General features: G+C 47.2%; 1 protein-coding gene across 3 annotated transcripts in view; it reads right to left on the bottom strand.

Moving 5' to 3' along the window:
* Positions 1-24,638, bottom strand: part of Dip2b (disco interacting protein 2 homolog B) — a 199,100-nt gene that overhangs the window by 97,994 nt on the left and 76,468 nt on the right. For all 3 annotated transcript variants that reach the window (XM_076556826.1, XM_076556825.1, XM_076556827.1), the window contains exons 2-3: positions 20,589-20,660; positions 376-501 (exon numbers count right to left, since the gene is read on the bottom strand). In XM_076556826.1, coding sequence (XP_076412941.1) covers positions 376-501; positions 20,589-20,660 — 198 coding nt within the window. The remainder of the gene's footprint in view (positions 1-375; positions 502-20,588; positions 20,661-24,638) is intronic.

Here is a 24,638-nt window from a genome sequence, read left to right as displayed (position 1 = left end):
GATCCTTTTCTGAAACTGAAATTTCTTGAGGGCAGAAATGGTTTCATTTGCTGCTGTCTGGTCAGAAAACTTGAGAATCTATAGCTGACACTCAGTACATGCACCGTTGAGTGAAGGAACAGAACCTCCTAGCTCAAGTGCTCAGGACACAGTTCACACTGCTTGAGACACACAATTCACACTGCTCAGGACACACAATTCACACCGCTTGGGACATACGGTTCACAATGCCCAGGATATACAGTTCACACTGCCTGGGAAATACAGTTCACATTACTCAGTACAAACAGTTCACATTGCTCAGAACACAGTTCATACAGCTCAAAACACACAATTCACACTACAGACAGGATAACTTCTGCAATTCCTTCTCACCTGATCGGTAGCGCTCATCTCTGGCCCCTCCAGAGCGAGTTCGATGGTACTTGGAAGGAGCGGAAGTCTGAGCCGCAGTGGGAGCAGGAGTCTGGTTTCTGTCTTTTTGTCCTGTTGAATCAGTTTCTAAAAGGAAGTTTGAAGATGGTTACCCAATGGCAACAGGGGAAGTGGTGTCTTCTGAGCACTCGGCTCAGTCCTGCAGCAGCGGCAGGCAGTTGGCCTCCGTCTACAGTAAAGGGCTAACAGTTAAGGTAGGCACAGAAATTCAATGTGAAGGCCTCAGGCTAAAAACTCACCTTACAGCTGTAACCATCACTAATAATCTGATGGGAAAGAAATAGCTGGACAATAAACGCTGTGTGAAAGGCAACCTAAGACTGGCCCATAAATGGCTGAATCACAAGGTCATGGTTGTTACCACTGGGTTTGTGTTTTCTGCAGCAATGAGGACAACTCAGGCCTCACGTGAGCTAGGTATGGCTTCACCACTGAGCGACACCCCACGTCTAGAGGATCTTTTAATATACTGTATTTGAGAGAACAAGGAGGGATGTGTGTGAGGATGCTCTCCATCTGTATGAGTAGACTAGCGATGTTCTTTACGGCTCCTATCGCTGGAATTTTCACTGCAAGTCGTCAACTGAGCAGAGTATGACAGCGGTGGAGCTTTTAACCTGCCATGTCACATACGATGTGAGTGTCACGTCACATGGCACGGGGGAGGTCATAACAAGACAGCCCTCAGTCCGGTTCAGGTGAGCTGCAGCCCCATGCCGGCTCACTCTGGTCTCCCTGTCCTGACTCTGGCTGTCCCCTGCCACTCCCTTTAACATGTCGACAGACACAGACTTTAATGGCTGAGTTTGCAAACCAGCCTTTAAGTCGCCCTCAGTTCTCAAAGGTCCACTTCAAGTAAGAGCTGCACAGAATTCACTTTGCTCTCCGTCTCTTCTTCGTGTGTTACTCTTATTAGTCTTGGACAATGGTCAACAGACTATGGCCCATCTCCTGGATTTTTGTTTCATTTTGAGACGGGGTCTTCATGTAGCCCAGACTCCTAGAACTCCTGTCTCAGCCTCTGCAGTGCTGAGATTACAAGTGTGCACCACCAAACCAAGCTACACTGATTTCACTTTGCTTTTGCTTTTGCTTGAGCAGGGTCTCACATCTTCCTGGCCAGCTGGGAACCCAGTATGCAGGTGAAGCTGCCCTTGAACTCCTGATCCGCCTGAGTGCTAGGATCACAAGTGTGCCAACATGTGGAAAAAGGCCTACATCTGTTTTTACAAACAAACGTATTGGGACATGGCCAGGAAGAGCCACGTCCCATGTCTGTGGCTGCGTCCACGCCGTCTGGGCAGAAGTGAGTGGCTAAGACAGGCACTACAGGACCTTTCAAACCTAAAATACCATCTGGCCCTTTACAGAAAGCCGTTACCAACCCATCTACAATAATCACAGCAGCCTAGTTTCCATTCTGCACAATAAGCCTGCAAAGTCGGGCCCCTGCACCCCCTCAGCAGGGAGAGACGTGGGCTGGCTGGCTGGAGGCTGCAGAGCCAGAGCACAGACCCAGACTTGTCCAACTGCTGCTTCTCAAACAAAAGGCTCTAAAGAGGGACGAAGGAAACCTCCCAGGACTAAGAAAGGAAAGTGATGGGGATTAATGACTCAGGCTAGGAGCATCAGTGCTTTGGGATTCAGAGTCAGGAGTTAGGTAAAGAGGGAGAAGCATCCGACCAACCAGCCAAAAACCCCACAACACCACACACTGTCAGCCACAGAAGAGAGTCTGCAGAAAGCCACTTGTTAGAGAAAGTACTGGAGATACAGTCCAACTAACTTTAAATGGAGGACAAAACCAGAGCGGAGCTGTTTTCATTCTAGTCAGGTGACACACAGGAAGGAAACCACATTCGCACACATGAGCTACTCTGTAAATGTGCACAGGGGACAGTGTGAGACGGCACACTCATCCTCAAACACGCTCCTAGTGGTGGGGAAGATTTGTTTGTTTATTTAAGTGGGATGTGTGTGTGTGTGTGTGTGTGTGTGTGTGTGTGTGTGTGTGTGTGTGTGTATGTGTGTAGGGGCCATAAAAAACTACAATTGTTATTATCTACCATTGATTATTTTACTAATCAAACAACATAACAAATCACTCTAAGAATCAATCCAGATTGTATAGTTAATAATTTAAATGTTAAAAAGAATGAACGTAAATTCTTACATAAGGGGAGACACAGAGATTTAAGTGTTTTTACTGTCTTTCTCAGACATGCTTCGGCTTTATGTTTCCATATAAAAATAGAGAAAGATAATGTAAGCTAAAGAACGAAAACTGCCACGGAGACACGACAGGCATACATCTGGGAGCGACGTGGAGAGAGCACACGTTTCCACTCAGGACGAGCTACAGGCTATCCCTGGTCAGGCAAGGGCACATTCACAGAGACAGTCTTCTAATGAAATGGGGTCAGCTGATGCACAGCCAAGCGACAGCCGAAGGGACACCAAAACAAAGCCCACACAGATCTCTACCAAGCAACCAAGTAATGGGAACTCTGTGGCGTCTGTCTCTGTTTCCTCAGAAATCCATTCATCTAAGCCAACCCGTTTTCTCTGGGGTCTAAAACCATGACAATCATTTTGTTATAATTTGTCAGAAATAAGCCCAAAAGTTCTATTTACAGTTTCAATAAAAATGTCCAACACATAATGCCATAGAAACATGGATTAGGGCAGAATAAACTTGGCTCAATTGTGGAACACATCTGCTTCGACTTGACAAGAGGCTATCTTCAAAGGGTGTGAAAACAGCCAGGCAAGTTGGCCCACAGCCATCATTTCAGCATTCAGGAGGCTGAGGCAGGAGAACTACTCAGAGTTTGAGATCATCCTGGGCTACACAGTGAGACTCTGTCTCAAAGACAACAAACAAAGCCAGTAAGATGGCTCTGTGGCCAAAAGTGCTGTCACCAAGCCTCACAATCTCACAACCAGAGCTCAATCCCCAAGACCCACGCGGCAGAGGAGAGAAGTGACCCCTGCCAGCTGTCCTCTGACCTCCATATACTCCACAGCGTGGACGTCCAGGGACGGACACGGACGGACGGACGGATGGACGGACGGACGGACACACACACACACACACACACACACACAAGGACACGGACGGACGGGGACGGACACACACACACACACACACACACACACGGACACGGACACGGACACAGACACACACGGACACACACACGGACACACACACATACTGCATGAATGAATGAATACATGAATGAACGAACGAACAAGTAAATATAAAAAGAAATTGTGAAATAAAAACAGAGTCGCACAGACTCCCAGGAAGCGCGGAGTCCACCAGGAGAACATCACAGCTCGGTGGCTCATCTTCCTGAAACAGAACAATCACTCTCTATGAACCTTTACTTCTAGGTACTGCTTTGAGACAGGCTGGTTCCCGAGAGCTGTGTACAACTGTATACCACTAAAGAGATTTTGCTGAACAGAAAACCAATGTTCAAGACAGAACATTTAGGGAATACCTAAGTGTAAAGAAGAAAATAAAAGTGATACTGAAAGCCGGGCGGTGGTGGTGGTGGTGGTGGTGGCCCACGCTTTTAATCCCAGCACTTGGGAGGCAGAGCCAGTCGGATCTCTGTGAGTTCGAGGCCAGCCTGGGCTACCAAGTGAGTTCCAGGAAAGGCGCCAAAGCTACACAGAGAAACCCTGTCTCGAAAAACCAAGGGGGGGAAAAGTGATACTGATTCTCTTAAACTAAAAGTTATGACCTTTCGAAATAAAACCATATTCAGTTTTCATGTTCCTGGATAAAAAGTGACTCTGTGAGCAGACTTCTACAACACTAAGCTCAGTTCTCTTTCCGGGAACTAGCAGATCAGTGTCTACTTCAGAGAGAGAGGGTAGCACAGTGTCCTGGGTAGGTTACAGAGATGCTGGAGGGTTAGGACACCCTACTTGCAAATGCACTGATTTGTGGATGAAACTGGAAACAATACACTCCAGGCCTCCTCAAGGATGGAGGTGTCTGAGGGCACAGGAGGACAGAGATCATTATCTAACCCTCTACAAGCCTCTGATGTGCAGGTAAGATGTTGACCAAAGGTGAATCATCCCTGTCCAGTCAGATCTCAGAAATTACTTGGGGAGCTACAGCACAAGTTTCCATGTTTGGGATAAGTGTGTAACTTTATTGTCATGGTAAAGAAAAGTTAAAAGCAAAGGGGGAATTCAGTATATGTCACAACATAATCAGATAATCTATGAATTAAAATGAAAAAATTCAGACCCTTCAGTCTGAAAAATATCACTTTGTATATAAGGATTAGATGAGACTTACAAGTCCCCTGTGCAATGGAATGAAGCCCTGATGAGATACACCAGAATTCCTTACCCTTTCACTGTTTAGTTTATAGAAATAAAAGTATTTATAAAGTCAAAGTACTCTGAAAGGCGTTAAGTATATATAAGTGCTGGGACAGAAGCCTCGGCCTCACAGTGAAGGCTCCGATCTCAGTGTGAACTCAGCAGAGATCACAACAGGACAATGCTTCAGCCCTTCGGTCTACGGTCAGCTATGCGGAGCAGCCACTAGGGGTCACCAACACGTTTAAAGGGGATGGTAAGTTTGGTTATGGGTTTGTTTGTGCTGTTGTTGTTTTTAAATAGATTTTAAATTCTTCAAAACATTCCTTTTCAACAATCAACATGCATATAACTCATTACTCTTTTCAGAAAGGTGGTGTGTCTGCTGTCTGCTGCTTGAACATAGTGGCAGTGATAGATCATATGGGACAGGTATATTTACAGTGGAAAACAGTACACCGCTTTCCCACCCAGGACAACTGGGGGCAGCCAGTTCGGTTCTTACCCTCTGGCTCGGCCTATGATCTCAGAGAGAGTCATGTGTGCAGGAGTGAAGCAAGAGAGCACTGAGGAACCGTGGAATCAAACACTTGCATTTTCAAAGGTGATTAGAGTGGACGTGTTCTCCAGTCTTGTGGTGCTGGCGTCCATACAGGAGCACCAGCTAATGCTCATTAATGTTTCATGTGTTCAACTGGCGTATTTCCTATTAACTTCATACATGCACACAACACATGTGTTCTGGCTACTGTCTCCCCTTACCCTCAATGACCTCCCTCCCACCCCCACAATCCAACCTCAAGTCTTCACACTGTGGTATGTCCTATAAAGCTCTCTGGGCCCACAGCACCGGGAATTACACTTCTATGAGTTTCCAGAAAGACGCGGCGGGACATTTAAGGGGTACTGAGGCAGGACCTGGCGGGGCGCAGAGAAGGGAAAGCCACCTTATTCCCCAGTGGGATGTTTGCAGCAGCCAGGGAGGGACAGGGGAGACGGGTGGAGCCAACACAGCTCTGCACAGGAAACAAAACGCTGCTGGGAAAGGCAGGCGGCCAGCGTGGCTGCTCTGCTCTGAGTCCACCTTGCCGTGAAAGGCTCAGACGGGAATGACAGGTTGCAGCGGGGTTAACAGTGCAATTCTTCAACTTCCTTTTCTTTCCTTCTCATTCCCTCTGCCTCCTTCTCCTCTGTGAGACAGGATCGAGGCTACACACAGAAGAGGCTAGCCTTGGTCACTACACAGCCCTCCACCTCAGGGTCCCGTCTCAGCCTCCCAAGTGCAGGCATCACAGGCTCCTTAACACACAGCACCTTATCCCACAGAAACAGCATGCGGCAGATGTGTTAGCAAAGCAGGAGGTCCATCCCAGAGCTGCCTTCAGAACAGCTACCAACTGTCACCCAGGCCTTATGAAGGCCGCTGCCCTCTTTCTCACCCTGTCCAAGGGTAGATGAAGGTGCTGAGGAGCTAGGGCACCGGGACTCACTGAGAGCCTCACGTCTGGGGAAGAGCCTGTGAGTGGTGGATTCCGAGCTTGGGAAGTAGGTGGATTCTGGGAAGGAAGGGGATCAACAGTCCTGGTCTACAGAGAGTTAAGTGTCTGGACTGACCCTGACCCACAGATGTTCTGGGCCACAGGACACCGGGAAAGAGGCTGCGCAGAGACTAAGGGACTCAAGAGAAGCACGCCAGTCAAGAGGAATGGGCCGCACAGTCGGCCTGGCTTCAGCAGGACCGGCGAGGTCTTCACTTTCGGATGCGGAGGCTGGACCGCTCTACTGCTGTCCAAGTCCCCGGGGCTCCTGGACAATTCAGGGGGAAAAGAAGCCCCAAGAGGAAGGGACTGGACTTCCTTCGGATAAGATATATGGGGCAGACACAATGACGTGTGCCCCAGCCATGGCAACTCCCATCCTACCCGCACCACGGAAGAGCACAGGCCTGGGGCTGGGTCTGCAGCTGCAGTCTCTCTGTTATGCGGGAAGCCTTACCTGCAAAGCAGCTTCTGAAGCAAAATGAGGTGGACAGAATGATCCACAGCAGGTGGCTCTCTCCTCTCGGAGGCACACACAGGCCTACTTAACCACACCCCACAACCCTGCTCCTGCCCAGTAACTGGATTCGACTAGCCCCTCTGAGTGTCTCCAGGGCTCTGTTAAGAACGCTCACACACAGTGCGCATTTCAACCTTTGGCACCCTGTCCCTGAGACAGCCTTCCCGTGACCTCGGCGGTCAGAGGTTGGGGCAGGAGCGGCTCTCCTCCTGTGCTTACACCAAGGCTCCTAACCATTCGACCTCACTGGTCTCCTCACATGGACCGACGACAGTGGGCAGGATTTAGGATCAGAACACTGATGAAAGGTCACGGCTAAAGCTCCTGCTTAGCGTGGCTGGGGTGTGTCAGTGAGTGCAGCTCCGGTGGGTGATCCCGGTGCAGGCCTACAGAGAGGTGGGCAGTGCAGGGTGCTGGGCGGGGTCCTCAGACACTGTGGGCCAGCGAGCTTGGTGGGAGCGATGGCAAAAGACAGCAAAGGGGGATCAGATCCTGGCTGGAGGTGGAAGGTGACACCCAAGGCTGTCCTCTGACCTCCTTAGGTGGGCGTGCATGCGTGCGTGCGTGCGTGCGTGCGTGCGTGCGTGCGTGTGTCTGTGTGTGTCTGTGTGTGTCTGTGTGTGTCTCTGTGTATGTGTGTGTCACATATACTCCCAAAGCAAATCCTATCTACCAATATACACAAAGTTACATGTTTTACGAAAAATAAACAGTGATTCTTCTTTCCTATTCTTACAGGAAGCTATTGAGGAAAATAGTATTCCAGACTCGTCTGGGGCGGTGGGGGCTAAACCACAGCTTTCCCTTTGTTCCTTTAACACAGTCGTACAAACCCTTGCACAGCCTTGAGGCAGACGGAGTAGAAGACCTGTGATGAAAGGAAGCAGAGCCAGAGCACAGCAGCCTGTGGCTGGGGCACTCGAGGGCAACTCAGCACCCCAACCGCCCAACAGAACCCACCAAGCTGGACAAAGAGCTCTGCTACCACGACTTCTTACTGGAACATGTTAGAGACCTCATCGCACAACCAGTCACAATGATGTCGTCCCTAAGAAGGTGTGTGTGTGTGTGTGTGTGTGTGTGTGTGTGTGTGTGTGTGTGTGTGTGTGTTGATCTATAGGCCGAGGAGTGTGTAAAAGGTGAGCTCAGTCTGGTCCACATAGTGAGTTCCAGGCCAGCCACGGCTATCTAGTGAGACCCTGTTTCAAAGGGAAAAAAAAAAAAAAGGAAGGGAGGGAGGGAGGGAGGGAGGGAGGGGGGAGGGGGGACTAGGACACAGACACAATGAAATGGAGTTGACAGAAGAAGAAATTAAATAAAGGAAAAACAAATACCTAACAGTCGGAAACAACATCAGCCCAGTACAGCAGAGGAAGCTCTTCACCAACGCCGTCCAAAGCAGCTATGGAGACACATTAACACAAAAGGTCTGGGATGCGCGGGAAAGAACCACAGTAGTACTCCAAGAGCAGTTTCTAATGAATGAATTCACTTCCACAGTGCTGGGAACTGAACTTATGGCCCCATACACATGAAGCAAGCAAGCACGCTACTACTAAACCACGTTGCCTAAGTTGCCCAGGCTGATCTTGAACTTACTGTAATGCCCAGGGAGGCTTTCAATTCACCATCCTCCTGCCTCAAGCTCTCAGGTAGGAATAACAAGGCTGCTTCACCAGGCTAGACTTGGTCTCAGGGGCCATTTTAAACATCAATGAGCTGCCAAAGCAAGGAGGCAGCCGGAGAGCCCTTCTCAGCCTGAGGGAGGCTGTCCGCTTGCTGGTGAACAGCTAAGCTGAGGAACCAAGGAGGAGAGCATGTCTTCTGCTGTAAGGACCTCTCACTCACTATGTGGATGATGACCACCTCAAACTCCTGGTCCACCTGCCTTTACCTCCCATGTTGGGGTTACAGGCATGTGCCAAAATATCCCCAGCTCTGAGATCTTCTAAATCAATACAAGTATCTTTGTGAAAAGCTAGAACAATCCTAACAGAAGTGCTGGGGTGAGAGTCTGGAGATGACTTAGTTAGTGGTTAAGAGTCCGGCGCTGCACTTCACCTCTGACCTAAGTTTGATTCCCAACACCCATGTCTGGTGGGTTCACCACTGACTGTGACTCCAGTTCTAGGGGATCTGATTTCTTTTTCTCACCTTTCTGGACGGACAGACGGACAGGGACACACACACACACACACACACACACACACACACACTAAAAATTAAATACATTTTTAAAAGAGAGAAAAAACGTTGCGATGAAGAATTCAGATACAACACGGCAGAATGAACACTCTCATTTATGCCCACTCCTTTCCAAAATGCCTACTACAGGACAAGGGATCAACTTAATTCAGGGGACAGAAAGAGCAGACAAGAGCTGACTCTACAAAATATACAAACAGGACTGATGTATTAACCTGGACAAAAGCAAAAAGTTGTCTAAGAAGGGGCACGTAATCACAGTAAACCACACGCTTAGCTGTGCTGGCTACATATTTACAAATACCTCGCTAACAACTCTCTCTCTCTCTCTCTCTCTCTCTCTCTCTCTCTCACACACACACACACACACACACACACACACACACACACACCCCTCCCTAACACTAAGCTTAGTCTAGGTTATGTGTAGGGAGATGTCAACGGGGAAGGGAAGGGGTGTGGTAAGTCTGTGGTCAGGGAGGAAAGGGGACAGACACCGATCTCTGTCTGTTTCCCTGCACAGAGGTCTGACCTTGGCTTTGCTCTATCACTGAGCTGTATCTCTAGCTCATGGTTTTTGTTTTTTTTAAACACTTTATTTTTGAAACAGGGTCTTGGTAAACTGCCCACATTAGCCTTGAACTTGTAATCCTCCTGCCTCAGCCTCCTGGGTATCTGGAATTCCAGGTTTGTATCACCAGACTGAAACTAATCTTTTACAGAAGGAAATGAATAAATAATACTTCAAGTTGTTTAAAGCTGAGGAAAAGTAAAACAATAACTACTTAGAATACAGAGTAATTATCAAAAACAATAAAAAAGACTGGAAGACATTTGTCCCTACAGAAAAAGAGGCGGGGCACTGTGCATCTTGCTGGAAGCCTGTAATATCCAACTATTTAAAAGAGATAAATTAATTTCATTTAAGAATAAAACTTGCCGGACGGTGGTGGTGCACGCCTTTAATCCCAGCACTCGGGAGGCAGAGCCAGGAGGATCCCTGTGAGTTCGAGGCCAGCCTGGTCTCCAAAGCGAGTTCCAGGAAAGGCGCAAAGCTACACAGAGAAACCCTGTCTCGAAAAACCAAAAAAAAAAAAAAAAAAGAATAAAACTTGATGAGTATGTATCTCAGTCCAGGGCACTTGCAGGGCACGTCCCATGACTTCAGTTTCACCCTTACTTAGCATTACCATAAATAAAAGAAGGAGGAGGAAGGGACATAACCCCAGCCCTCGGGACTGAAGGAGGACGGTGAGTGTGAGACAAGCCTGGGACACAGCAAGATCCTGTGCCAACACGAACAGGAAAAGGAACTGAAAACGGAAGGGCCCCAGACGCAGGTGAGAGTGAGCACACTCTGGACAGGGTCAGCAGATCGGAATGACAAGGTCACTAAGCGTGGAGACAAGCTGCCAGGAGATCTAGGAAAGATCCCTCCAGTGTATAGAACAACCACTGATTCTGATCCAACAATTTCACCTTAGAGGTGTTTGCTGAGGAAACGCTTTCTGTTCAGCTCTGCCGATATCTGTACATGTCCTCAACGTGAGGCACAAAAGAGACAGCATTAATAAGAGTTCCCGAGAGCCCGTCAGAGCCAGCAGTCCAATCGGACACAGAGGCGACAAGCTAAGGACAACACAGGGAAGTTCTTAAACTGCAACTCGGGAGCTGGAGAGACGGTGAAGGTGTCTGTCTGTCTGTCTGCTGTACAGACCTGGGGAGACGGCTCCGTGGTAAAGGTGTCTGTCTGTCTGTCTGCTGTACAGACCTGGTGACCTGGATTTGGGCTTTGAAACCCACATAGAGGCAGAAGGAGAGAACCAACTCCATGAAGCTGACCTCTGACCTCCACATGTGTGCTGAAGTATATGCATCCACTATACAAATAGTAACAATAAATTACGTCTAGGAGAATGCAATCCAGACAAGGGAAATGGACTGTCTAGAACGTCTGTCATTCAGCAAACTCCTGTGGAGAGAGAGTACGTGCCACAGCAAGTCAGTGGTCTCTAGGCAGAGCAACAGAGACTCACAAAGGCAGGCCACTGTTGGCCTTGTCCAGCGCTGCCACCTTGGTGTCCCAACAGCTCCTAGAACACTGTCATTCCTCAATAAGTATGTATTGTTGGCCTTTTCTCTTAAAGCTATCTGGACCTATTAGATATAGATATCTAGATATCTATATCTATATCTCTCTATCTATCTAGATATATCTGTCTAGAGCTCAAAGATGAGAGACCGGATGAGCAGATGAAGTGTCCTGCACAAAGCCTCCCATTTTCTTGTCGCTCCAAAGACAGTCACACTTGGCCAAGAGAGAACGATTTAGAGAGGAGTCAGAACACACGCGGTTTGAAAAATCAGTTCTTGGGGCCATGCCAGAAGGAGAGTTAAGCTGCTGGCCCCTTCTGGAAGTGTGCTAACTGAGGCACAGGGAGGTTTTCTTCTGGACTTCAGATACTTTTCAGCATGGCTCAGTAGGCCACTGGTGGCCAGAGCATGCAGCTCTCTCCGGGTAGGAGCTGAGAGCTACCAGGGACCATGTCCTCATTTCTTATGCTGTTTAAAGTGAGTGTTCAGGACTCTTCATCAAGATGTGTCCACCTCTTTCACAGACACCCTGACATTTAATATAAGATAGTTCGGGTTTTACTCCTTAAATGAGACTATAATCTTCATCAAGATGTAGCTGTCTCTTTAAAGAAAGCATGACACTTAATATCAGGGAGAGTCTGGGTTTTATTTAAAGGAGCAGCAGTTAGCTTGAATGTTGGGGTTTAAAAGTGGTTTTCCAGGATAATTTGGACAGGTCACCTTCTTGCCATATAGTGATTGTACAAATTTATCACCAAGATGCTACTGAATTAAATCAAATAAACCCAAAATGTCAGCACTTGATTTCCATGACTTATCTTCTAAACATGTTCTTTAGTCTTCTGTTATCTGCTATATTTAGACTGCTGAATTTTCCAATTTTAAACATTATGTAGTGTTTGAGAAAAGACACACACACACACACAGACACACACCCACACACACACACACACACACACACACACAGAGGACTAGGGGTGTAACTTGCTGGTAAAGTGTATAGAAAGGATGGATGAGAGCCTGGGAACTGAACTCAGATAATGAGGACATGCATGCAAGTTCTAACAATATGATGTTGCAGTATTAACTTCTTATTCTAAAAGGTATTAGTGGCAGATGTTACTTTCCACTTGTACTGAAGCAGTCACCTTCCTAAGAAGCTTCTTGACATGGAGAGACGGCTCAGTGGTTAAGAGCACTGGCTGCTCTCTCAGATTTGGTTTGATTCCCAGCACCCAAAAGCCAGCTCACAGCCATCAGTAACTCAACTTCAGCGGTTCTGATGCCCTCTTCTGGCCTCTATGAACAGTGCACACATACTGTGCACAGACATATAAACACAGGCAAAACTCACATAAACATAGAAAAAATAAATTTAACAGCAACAACAAAAGCAGCAGCAGCAGCAGCATCTTCTAGGAGTAAAGGGGAGGCAAAAAAAAGAGTCTGGGAGAAGTGGACACATTTGGAAGGAGGAGGAGGAGCCTACCAAGATCCTTACAATGCCACTTTACAAAAATAGCGCTAAATGTCATTTTCACAATCTACAGCTCTATGGGGTAAAATACACAGAGAGGTAATGTCTTCTTTTGATACAGAACTTATATTACATAGTTCGTCCCACTCTCAACCTATTCCTTCTGAGAAAGACAGATCCAAGAACAAAAGGAGGTAAACAGGAACTGAGAGAATGTACTAGAACTTTTCTTACCCGGCACCCGATGCTAACAATGTACCTAAGAAGAAAGCTGATCTGAGAGGGTAAGTATTGAAAGGAGCAGTGAATAAAGATCAGTAAGTTCATGAAACAGTAACAGCAGGCAACTGAGAGGCAGACAGATACTAAAATGTAAGATGGGAATTGGTGGTAACCAACACCAAAGTATTCTAAAGTTCTTAGATGAGGAAAATTGAGATACTTAAAAATTAAGTTTATGCCGGGCGGTGGTGGCGCACGCCTTTAATTCCGGCACTTGGGAGGCAGAGGCAGGCGGATCTCTGTGAATTCAAGGCCAGCCTGGGCTACCAAGTGAGTTCTAGGAAAAGGCGCAAAGCTACACAGAGAAACCCTGTCTCAAAAAACCAAAAAAAAAAAAAAAAATTAAGTTTGTATGTATTTTCAAACTCCCTTCGTTAGGTCTTGCTGAGGCAGGTAAGTGCTCTAACAGGAGCTCCTCCGAGCCCTAGAAGATAGACACAGCTTTTAAAGATAGAAAATCAAAGCTTGACGCAAGGACAGCGAAGTGACGGTGCCATAGTGGCTGGTGCTTCCTCACATGTGCCACAAGACGCAGGTCCCTGAACACACTTCCTGCCAACACTGACAGCCCAGTGGACAGAGGAGAGTGAAAACAAGGCGTGTGAGCCAAGGGGCCATCAGAGCACGGAACACCAACACCAGTTAGAGACCGACGGAGCTCTAGGCACGTCTTAGCAGCTCCCTTTTGGACAGGCATGTTCTCCGAGCACAGGGAAGTGAAGAACCACTTACCTTAGGAAATAAGGCAGACAATCCGGGTGTACAACCCAGGAAATTCTGTCAAAGTTCATGAACCAACTTAACATAAACAAAAAAATTACAAAAGGAACCTGCAAACAATAAACCAGAGAATAAGCGAGTTCTTTAAAGAGACAGACACGGGGGAAGACCGTGGGGGTGACGATGGCAACAAGACAGACAGACAGACAAGCAGAGACTCCAGAGAATGCTGTGATAGCACAATAAATCTGGAAACTTCAATACAAGTAGTTTTCTAGAAAAATTAAGCACACCAAAACTGGCTCACAAAGAAACCAAAAACTGATGACGTGGTAACTTAAGGTGGAGATGGAGGCTGGAGGACAACATGCAAAAACCAGTTTTCTTCTTCCAGGATTTGGGTGCAGGGGCTCAAACTCAGGTTGCCAGCCATGAGGGTAAGCCCCTCTGCTCCCTGGGCCATCCTGACAACCCTAGGTGAAGCTTCCAAGGACGCTGGTATAGTTGGGACTTGAGCAAAGGGGCATCTAGATTTGTTGTCTGTCCTGTGATACAACACCCTGACAAGCTCAGAGGAACACAGGTTACTGAAGCTTACAGCTCCAGGGTACAGTCCATCATTGTGGGGAAGGAAATGAAGGAAGGAATGTGAGACAGCTAATCATGTCCGCAGTCAACAGCAGAGAGAGAATGAACGCATGAAAGTGCCTAACATTTAGCTCAAGTTTCCTACCCTTGCATAGCCAGGACCAAACACAAGGAATCGTGCCATCCACAGGGGCTGGCTCCTCCCTCATCAATGAACACAATCAAGATAATCCCCACAGACTTGCCCACAAGCCAACGTGATGCAGACAATCTGTCAAATTAACAAAATGTGTGTGTGGGGGTGTGTGTGTGATGAATTGGTGGTATTGTAAGGGCAATATTCGGAAGTCATCAATACAATTAATTTGAAAAAGTTGAAATAGAAGTGACTTTAAATGGATTAATATAAAGAAACAGAGGCAAGGGAATCTCTACGAGTTTGAGGCTGGCCTGGTCTACATAGTGAATTCCGTCTCAAAAAGAGGAGGAGGAGGAACAGAAGAGTACACAATTGGGTCTTTGGACCTGGGTCCCAGAGGGCTCTGGGTTGTAGATCTGCATGTGGGAGTTGCCAGTGTTCCAATGATGAAGCCACAGTAATAGTCCAATGTTCTCAAAACCTGGTTGCTGGACCAGCAACCTAAGCATTATCTGGAAATCTAATGCAAACTTTCAGATTCCATCCTAAACCTATTAAATCCAAAATCCCGACTGGGCCTGCAATCTATGTACCTACAGCCTACTGCCTGGGGGAAGTTAAGGTGTGGGGCCTTGTTGTAAGTATGCCAACGCTTGCCAGCTGTGATGGTACACAACTTTAATCCCAGCACTCGAGAGGCAGAGGCATCCTGTGAGTTTAGGACAGCCTGGTCTACATATCAAGATCCAGCCAGGTCTACACAGAGAGACCTTGTCTCAGAAAGGAGGGGGAAAAACAATATTTAATGCAAGGTTGAGTTAGCAAGAACATCAATGAGGAGCAACAAGAAAGTAATGTTTTTAAGTAGTCAGTCCTACACAGACATGCCCACAGGCCAGCCTGATCTGGACAATCCCTCCTCGAGACCTTCTTTCCAGGTGAGTCTAGACTGTCAACAAGAAGAGTTCAGAAGACTGTGAGCACACCTTCAGTCCCAGCGCTCCAGACACAGGTGGACCTTTCTGAGTTCCAGGCTAGCCTGTCTACAGAGCTACACTGACAGACTCTTGAGAGAGAGAGAGAGAGTGAGAGGGAGGGAGGGAGGGGGACAGGGAGAGGGAGGGAGGGAGGGAGGGAGGGAGGGAGGGAGGGAGGGAGGGAGAGAGAGAGAGAGAGAGAGAGAGAGAGAGAGAGAGAGAGAGAGAGATGCAAGTGTGAACACTAATCAATTTGGTGGTGGAGCTTCAGGTGCTGGTGTGGGCTGAGGAGCGCCACTGAGAGCAGAGGGAGGATGGAGGTGGGCGTGGCTAGCGCAAAGGGAGGGCTGCTTTTTAACAGGACAGCAGTGTGCATGATGAAGGGCTCCGGAAGATCGGGCTGGGAGGGAGGCGCCTGCAGAGGTGCAGGGGCAGCACGGTGCCACCGTCAGTCAGAGCTGCTCCACAAGGCGGTAGGAAGAAGCAGGCCCGCTTTTGCTGGGGGATGGTCTGTATGTCAAATGCTCTGATTGGTCAATAAATAAAACACTGATTGGCCAGTGGCCAGGCAGGAAGTATTGGTGGAACTAACAGGGAGGGGAATTGAGAGAACAGGAAGGAGGGAGGAGACACTACCAGCCGCCGCCATGACAAGTAACATGTGAAGATGCCGGTAAGCCACGAGCCACGTGGCAAGGAATAAATTTATGGAAATAGGTTAATTTAGGATATAAGAACAGTTAGCAAGAAGCCTGCCACGGCCATACAGTTTGTAAGCAATACAAGTCTCTGTGTTTACTTGGTTGGGTCTGAGCGGCTGTGGGACTGGTGGGTGACAAAGATTTGTCCTGACTGTGGGCAAGGCAGGAAAACTCTAGCTACAAATGGCGCCCAACGTGTTGGCAAGAGTTTCCACCCAAAACCTGAGTAAAAAGATTCTAAAACGGAGCTAAAAACAGTTCCTAGTTGTCTCTCTCAAGTTAGCGGCAGTCTGCATTTTTGAGCTACTATGGCAGGTTCCTGGCGTGTGCACTCGACCTGTAGTATGGCGGGAATGAGGCCTCTGCAAGTGGCACATTAAGCTGTGTGGTGGATTTAGCCTTTGCTAGTACAAAACAAAAACAAAAAACAAAAAAAAAGAGGTTTCTGGGCTACACACTGCTTTGATAGAAGCATAGACCCACTATTTCTGAGAGTTGATGGCTCCCAGAGCTGGCGGAAAATGTACCACCGCCATGTTGGGAAGCTGAAGTGGGGGGAGCCAGCAGCCACAGTGCCATTTCAGGCTTAAAAGGCTGCAGTTTAAAGCAATAGGCTCAAAGTAATATGAAAAATAAGCCACGTAAAGATGGCTATCACACAGAGAATCTGGATTATGTTCTCTTTGATATTTGTAACTCAAGAAAAACATTTGATTGCAAAAGCTGTTGAGTTATGCCAAAATGTATATTTTAAAGGTACCTTGACTTCAAAATTTGGATGTAGGATATGTTGCTTTGGAAAGGAGGCTCTGCTTTTGTTTCCACAGAAAGTCAGAGGCTATGGATTTGTTCCAGATTAAGATACATCAGGTATCTTTGACCAGCCAAGACCCCCTGAAAGGTCTCCGATGACACCAAGGCCCAGATGATCCAACATCCAGAACCGTTTCAAGGCAACTGGCTCAGACGATACAGTCTCACGGACTACTTCATAATCCTAAAATTTTCTTTGTGTCCCCATAAGATACAGCGCCCCCCTCCCACAGGAAGTAGTAAGAGAAGCTACGCCCAAATTCCCAAATATACCAAGCTGGCTTTGGAGATGTGTAAAAGTTAAAATCTTGCTCTTTAAAAAAAAGAAAAAAGAAAAGGGGAAGTGCTATGGGATGGTCTGTATGTGCTCTGATTGGTCAATAAATAAAACACTGATTGGCCAGTGGCCAGGCAGGAAGTATAGGCGGGACTAACAGAGAGGAGAACTGAGAGAACAGGAAAACTCTACCTAAACAGTTTCTCTCAGTATTACTGCTTTTTCAATTTTTCTTCTCTTTAAAATTAATTTGTGTGTGTGTAGAGGTGTTTTGCCTGCTTATATTTTTGTGCACCATATTCATTCAGTGCCCACAGAGGCCAGAAGAGGGTGTTGGATACCCTGGCACTGGAGCTACAGAGCGCTGTGAGCTGTCATGTGGGTGCTCGGAATTGAACCTGGGTCCTATGGAAGAGTAGCCACTTAACTGCTGAGCCACCTCCCCCATACTCCTAAAACCTCCACAGACACTGCACCCTCCCTGTATGGACGCAGCATGCACCACACACAGTGCCTCGTCCCCAGTTTCAGAAAGGGGAGGAGCATTTGGGATCCAGAGCACAGTCCTTCTACCTGGACAGATAACTCTGTTAAGCAAAATGAAGGACTAGAAGTGAGTGGGCACAGATGGACGAAATTGCAATCTTTAGGCAGGAAGCTAACAGAGGGGTAATGGAATGGCTTCTAGTTCCTTCATGAGGTCATCTGCACGGGCAATTCTCCTGGAAGATGTGCACACTGTCTTGGTCTACTGAAAACAAACACTCACTAAGCAGTCGTCCACCTAGGATTTGGTTCCCCATATAGGTCTGCCCACAGGGCAAGAAGGTGCTGACAATCCAGGTTTCTCACTGTGAACTCATAGACTGGATTTCCAAAACTATGACTTAGGGGATCTCATCTCCGCATCACGGTCCCTGGACTCAGTGGACGCTGGAGGGAATCTAAACTCCTGCCCTGAAGATTGAATGCCAAGCGCTCTGTCCACTGAGCCGTTCCCCGGCCTCTCTTTCTATTGTTAGGTTTCTGGGCTTTCAGAGGTTATAGGCCAGGTTCTTAGCTAAATAACAAGTCACAATAACATTCCCAGCTTCCCTACTCCATCATACATCATCGCAAATGCTGCCTTTTCATTAGCTGCCATTGACCAATTCCTACCTCTTCTCTCTCAATTTATTTCTACACCCATCTGTTCATAAGTTATTTTTAAATCGACTAGCTTTTGTAGGAAGGGTACCAGTGGGCCTCTGTTTCTGTACATTCCACATCCATGGATTCATCTAGACTTGGACGGCAAATATTCTGGGGAAGAGGCTGTCCACAAAAACATGTGCAGGCTCTTCCCTCCGGCCATGGCTCTAAGCAACACGGCAGAGCGGCGGTTTAGGCAGCACGCACATCATGGTCGCATCAGAAGTAAGCGAGAGATGATTGAAAACATATGGCAAGCCGTGTAGAGATTCCAGTCAGACATAAATAGAAGGAATACAGCATTTTCTGTGGGAACCTTGAGCAGATGCAGATTTGGTAACTACGAGGGATCCTAGAACCAGCTCCCTGCAGACGCTGTGGGACAATGACGAAAATGTTTATTTATTCTATTATTCATTCAACAAATATTCACAAACTATAACCCTATGCCACATTTAGTTTGACAGCATGAGAGACCCAAAACTTCACGGTATTTATAACTGAGCAATTGGCTTTGTAAAGAACAGACTTACAGAAACAGATTTTGATTATAAAGGGAAATTAAAAATGAAAATGTTTTTAGTAATTATGATTAAAGCAGCACCTAGCTATCAAAAGAAATGCTGAGGGGAATCTGTGGTTGGTATGTAAAAGGAACAAAGCATGTCTTTACAGAAGAAGGAGGAGGAAGAGGAGGAAGAGGAGGCGGAGGAGGAGAAGTAGCAGTAGTGTGGGAGTAGGGTGGCTTCAGCTGGGTGTGGGGTGCACACCTTCGGTCCCAGCGCTGGTCCACACAGCAAGCCCAGGCCAGCCCAGGCCACTCAGTGAGTCCTTGTCTTAAAAAGCCAACCACCTCTTGGGACTGGAGGGCCGGACCTGAGGTTAAGGGAGCGTGTGGACGTGATTTCCAGCACCCACTGGTGGCTCCCAAGAGCTTGTAACTGAGGGATCTGACGCCCTCTGCTGACTTCCCTGGGCACCAGGCACACGTGGTGGTGCACGCACACACACTCCAGGACACAAAACTTTCCTGCACACAGAATGACTGAGTAAGTGCACTGCTTTGGAAAAATCAAATAGAAACCTGATGCTGGGATGGCACGACAGCGCCGAGTCAAAGCGCTCGCCATCCCCACTGAGAGCCGAGTTCAAGCCTCAGGAAGGAGGGCACCAGCTCCCAGCAGCTGCTCTCCGACCACAACATACAGACAGACATCTGACACCTCGGAGGCAAGGACAGGCAGCCGGAGTGAAGCTCAAAGGGGCTCTGAGCTTTCTGAGGGAAGGAGCCTGGCGGTTTCTTACAGAAGAAGAAACTAGGAAGACTGACTGAGGTGTTTGGGGTCCTGCCTCCACATCTTCTGTCCCCCAGCATTGGCACACCCTGTAACAGGCATCTGACTTCTCTCCCCGCCTTGCTTTCCTTGTTCCTCTCCATCACTACCAAAATCTGCATCTGCTCAAACTGCTTATATACATACACATACATACATACATACATACATACGTGTGCATATATAAAATGCAGCTTTCCACAGCCTGCTCAAACTGCTTTTATATATATATATATACATACACACACACACACATACATACGTGTGCATACATAAAATGCAGTTTTCCACAGCCTGCTCAAACTACTTATATACATATACATACACATACATACATACATATGTGTGCATATATAAAATGCAGTTTTCCACAGCCTGGAATTTCCTGTCATTGAATCGTCTCAGTCACTCACACACCACCATCCAAACTCTAAGCTGTGGTGATATTTTGTTTGTGCTCTAACAAAATAAAGCTTGCCTGGAGATGAGAGTTTGGAGCTAGTAGCCACTAGAGGCCAGGCAGTGGTGGCACACACCTTTAATCCCAGCACTTGGGGAGGAGGAAACAGGAAGTGATATGGCTGGGCGGAGAGAGGAAGTGATAAGGCGGGGTAGAGACAGGAGCTCGGCCCTTTCAGTCTGAGGATTCCTAGAGGTAAGAAGTCTCTAGTGGCTGCTGCTCTGCTTCTCTGACCTTTCAGTCTTCACCCTGATATCTGTCTGACTCTGGGTTTTCATTATTAAGACCAATTAGATTCGCACTACACTAGGCAAATTATGTAGTGACCTCAGGTGTCTTTAAAGTGCCCAGCTGAGACTCTTTCCTCTGCTCCTGCCTGTTTCTCTTCCCTCATGAGAAGGTGGAGGCAGGACAAACAGATGACAGCCATCTCCTAAGACAGTACGTCTTCGGCATAAGAATACTGAAAGCACTTCTCACCCCATACCTTGGGTCTGTGGGCTGTACGGAGACAGGAGTTTGGCCCTCTTCTTTTCATATCCTTTCTGGGTGATGTCCCCTAAAATAGCAAGAAACAGAAATAGGTTATGCATTCTCCTTACTTTGTGGTTGTTCACTGTAAAAAGAAAATTAATTACAGAGTGCTGCAGAAGCCCCACATCTAGAATGGAGTGTAAAACCTCTGGTTCTTTGACAAGCCTTTGTAAAGTGTGACTTCCCACAGGCTTGTCCCTCATCAGCCTTGCACAGCACCTTGCTACACACAGTGACAGAGACTCCTGGAATCCCTCAGCACCCTCACTCCAAATGGAATGGCACACAAGCACCTGACATGCGAAATGGGATTGACAAGGCCCTTCTGCTAACACTTGGGTAGGACCTGCGGCTGGAATTCCCACACACCCTCTCCTTGGTTCACTCGTTTGTTATTTATATACATGGTTGTTCTTTTCTACAAGGTTAAATAAAACATACAAATGAAGTACACATACGTACAGATGCAATAGAATGAGCTGATAAACACAAATACTGCCTGCACTCCAAGAAACAGGTGGATGGGCAGTGAGCAGACTAGAGGAACCGCACAGGCCCAAAAGGCACTCCAGGGAAGATAAATGCTTAAAAGCTGTGTCAAGAAATACAGGTAGTGAAAAACACACAGCACAAGAGAGTTTTCTGGGGAAAAAATGAATTTTTTAATCAGAGAAAGATTTATTTAAAATGAAGTTTTAAATAAATGCATAAAAACAGAAAAAAGTTTGTAAGTAGCATAAAAGGTAATTTGAGCACACAACTTCCCAGTATTCTTCTAAAGACTTACATATTGATTTGTGTGTGCACACAGAAGCCAGGAAGCTGTTGGACCCCAAAGGCTCTGGGCATTTACAGGAATGAGCATCCGGATAGGACCCCAGTTCCCATTTGCACAGCAAGAGCTCCCAACCACAGAGCGTTCTCTCCAGCCCGGGTTTTCAACCCTGAGACAGACGCTTGCTATATGACATGGGCCAGCTTCAAATTCACCATCTTCCCGCCTCAGCCTCCTGAGTGCTCACATTCTAGATGGGCACCACCACATGTGGCTCTAAGCATTCGTGTTTTTAACATTTACTGTTTATACGCCAACGGATGAGGGAGAGATTGATGACAGAAAGCTGAACCCCGGGGTGATACACGGCTGCTGTTGCTGGCTGGCTTCAGGTACTAGACAGGACAAATGGGAGGAAGGAAGCTTACTGAAGACGGACAGCAAGACCAGCTGCCCCAGCCCACTACGGGGATAAAGGTTTGAAAAGAAGCAAATGGATTAAAGAGAATGTGAGGATGAGGCACGAGAGAGGAGGAAGACTGGGTTAGATTCCTTAGCAACCAGATGAACACCTGCGGATAGTGAAACAGCAGCTACATTTCTGATGGACAAGACACGGAGCTGAACTTAGTGCGCGTCTGTGGGACACATGGAGATCCCCATCAACAGGGGGCGTACAGACCTAGAACTCAAAACCATGGATTTGGAATCATCGATACTGATAAAAATAAGTTACATTCCTAAGTCATCCGACAACCTCTATAAAAATTCTCATTTAACAACTTCACTTCTATGAATGTATCCAATATTGTATTTATATGTGTACAAACAAAAAACAGTGAAAGAATGCCCCATTCTTGTGGTGAGAAAGCTGCAAACAAGCCAGCTGCTTATCGGTGACTTTCAGCCAGCAGCAGCAGCGAGGCCCTGAGGTAGAGGTGGGGCGTTTTTGTCTCAGGTGGAGAAGGTGCTGTGAGCGCGTGGGAACAAACAACTGGTATACTCTAAATGAACAGGGCAGCCACACAGCACAGGCCTCTCCAGACAACTGGTATACTCTAAATGAACAGGGCAGCCACACAGCACAGGCCTCTCCAGACAACTGGTGTACTCTAAATGAACAGGGCAGCCACACAGCACAGGCCTCTCCAGACAACTGGTATACTCTAAATGAACAGGGCAGCCACACAGCACAGGCCTCTCTAGACAACTGGTGTACTCTAAATGAACAGGACAGCCACACAGCACAGGCCTCTCTAGACAACTGGTGTACTCTAAATGAACAGGGCAGCCACACAGCACAGGCCTCTCTAGACAACTGGTGTACTCTAAATGAACAGGACAGCCACACAGCACGGGCCTCTCTAGACAACTGGTGTACTCTAAATGAACAGGACAGCCACACAGCACAGGCCTCTCTAGACAACTGGTGTACTCTAAATGAACAGGGCAGCCACACAGCACGGGCCTCTCCAGACAACTGGTGTACTCTAAATGAACAGGGCAGCCACACAGCACAGGCCTCTCTAGCCCAAAGAGCAACAATGCTGAGCCTAAAAGGCCCTGATCCAGGTAGTAAGACATAGGCATTCTAAATACAGTGCGAAAGAACAATTTCTAATTTGTACCACGCAAACAGCAACAGCAGATCAGCGGGAACACGTGACCTGGTCTTATAAACCACAGCCCTCGGTATGTCTGCACAGAGACGTGTAAATCTACAAGACCAGGGACCAAGTGAGTTCCCCTTACAGAGTGGACCAGGTTTGATTTTGATTTATACCATCTCATTTCCCCCATAAGCCAGATACTGCAGTGCACACCTATCATCTAAGCACTGGGAGGCAGAGGTAGAGGATTACGGCAAGTTCAAAGCCAGCCTGGTCTACTTGCTGAGTTCTAAGCTGGCAAGGGCCATATATCAAGTTCCCATCTCAAAAACAAACAAATCTTTTTCCCACTAATAAAGAATGAGGCAGGCTGGAGAGACAGCTCAATCGTGAAGTTTTCTACTCTTGTAGATAACTGTAGAGTTCTCAAAATCCACATGCATGTAACTCCAGCTCCAGGGGAATCCTATACCCCTTGGGTATGTGCACACATGTGTGCATACCCACACAGACACAGGACACAGAATTTTTAAAATCTCGATTTCTTTGTATTTTGAAGATGGAGTGAGGACTAGTGAGAGAGCTCGGGGATAAAGCACTGACGCCCCCAGTTCAATTCCCGGTGCTCACAGGAGGGGGACAAACACCCACATGCTGCCCTCTGACCTGGGCGTGTGAGCATGCGTGCACGCACACGCGCCATTTTTTAAATTACATAAACAGGAACAACCATATATGTATATTTGCTAGCATAAAACAGCCAAATTATCTAATGGGAAAAGAACAAGCTGAATTACACTTTGCACGGTGCAGTCAACTGTGGAACAACAATGTCTTTAAGCACACACGTGTGCACTAAAACCGTGACTGCCTCTCTTCTGTGTTCATCTCTGCAGAGCTGGGACTGGAGCCCAGGGCCTCGTGCACACTGCCGTGCTCTGCCTCAAACTAACACAGCAGTTTCATGTCCTAATCTTCTACAACAAACCCATTATTTCAAGAAATTTAAATTTTTCATTTGAAGTACACACTGAACTGTGCAAACTAAATCACAAGATTCATCTGCTTCTCTAATAAAATAGTAAAAGTCAAAACCAAAAACCAAGACTCTTCCCATTGGCCAATGCAAGAATTCAGGTAAGCTCAAAGAATTCGCACAGTGAACAGAAGAAGAGGATCCTGCTACACAGGAAACCTTCACTGCAAACAGGAAACTGTTTTCACTGTAAAGTAAGAGACCTCTCAGTTCCTTCCCACTCACAACCTCCTCTGCGTCTCCTACTCTCTGGTGTAGGGGGTGGGGCACTGCCAGCAGCCATTCCTGCTAGTGAAAGGCCTCTACATGGCTTTCTTCCATGCTCACAGTCTCCATCACTCATTGTCAGTAAATAACCTGACAAACTTGGATTCGGCAGCTGGGACATCCATCAACACTGAGTGTCTCGGGTTTTGAAAGGGTCAATCAAGAGAGTCTAATGCTGCCATGCCAATTAGCTCGGTTAGATTTAGAATTGAGCAAAGACATTAAGGAGACCCGGAAGAAACAGAGTGGCCACAGGCATGTGAAGACTGTGATGTTGGCCCCTCCGAGGCTTGTCTTCTACCACAGTTCCTGTTC

The sequence above is a fragment of the Peromyscus maniculatus genome, chromosome 20 (assembly GCF_049852395.1).
Source record: "Peromyscus maniculatus bairdii isolate BWxNUB_F1_BW_parent chromosome 20, HU_Pman_BW_mat_3.1, whole genome shotgun sequence".
NCBI classification, from domain to species: domain Eukaryota; kingdom Metazoa; phylum Chordata; class Mammalia; order Rodentia; family Cricetidae; genus Peromyscus; species Peromyscus maniculatus.
The sequence above is the reverse complement of the archived record's forward strand: the minus strand, read 5'-3'. Positions and strand labels throughout refer to the sequence as shown.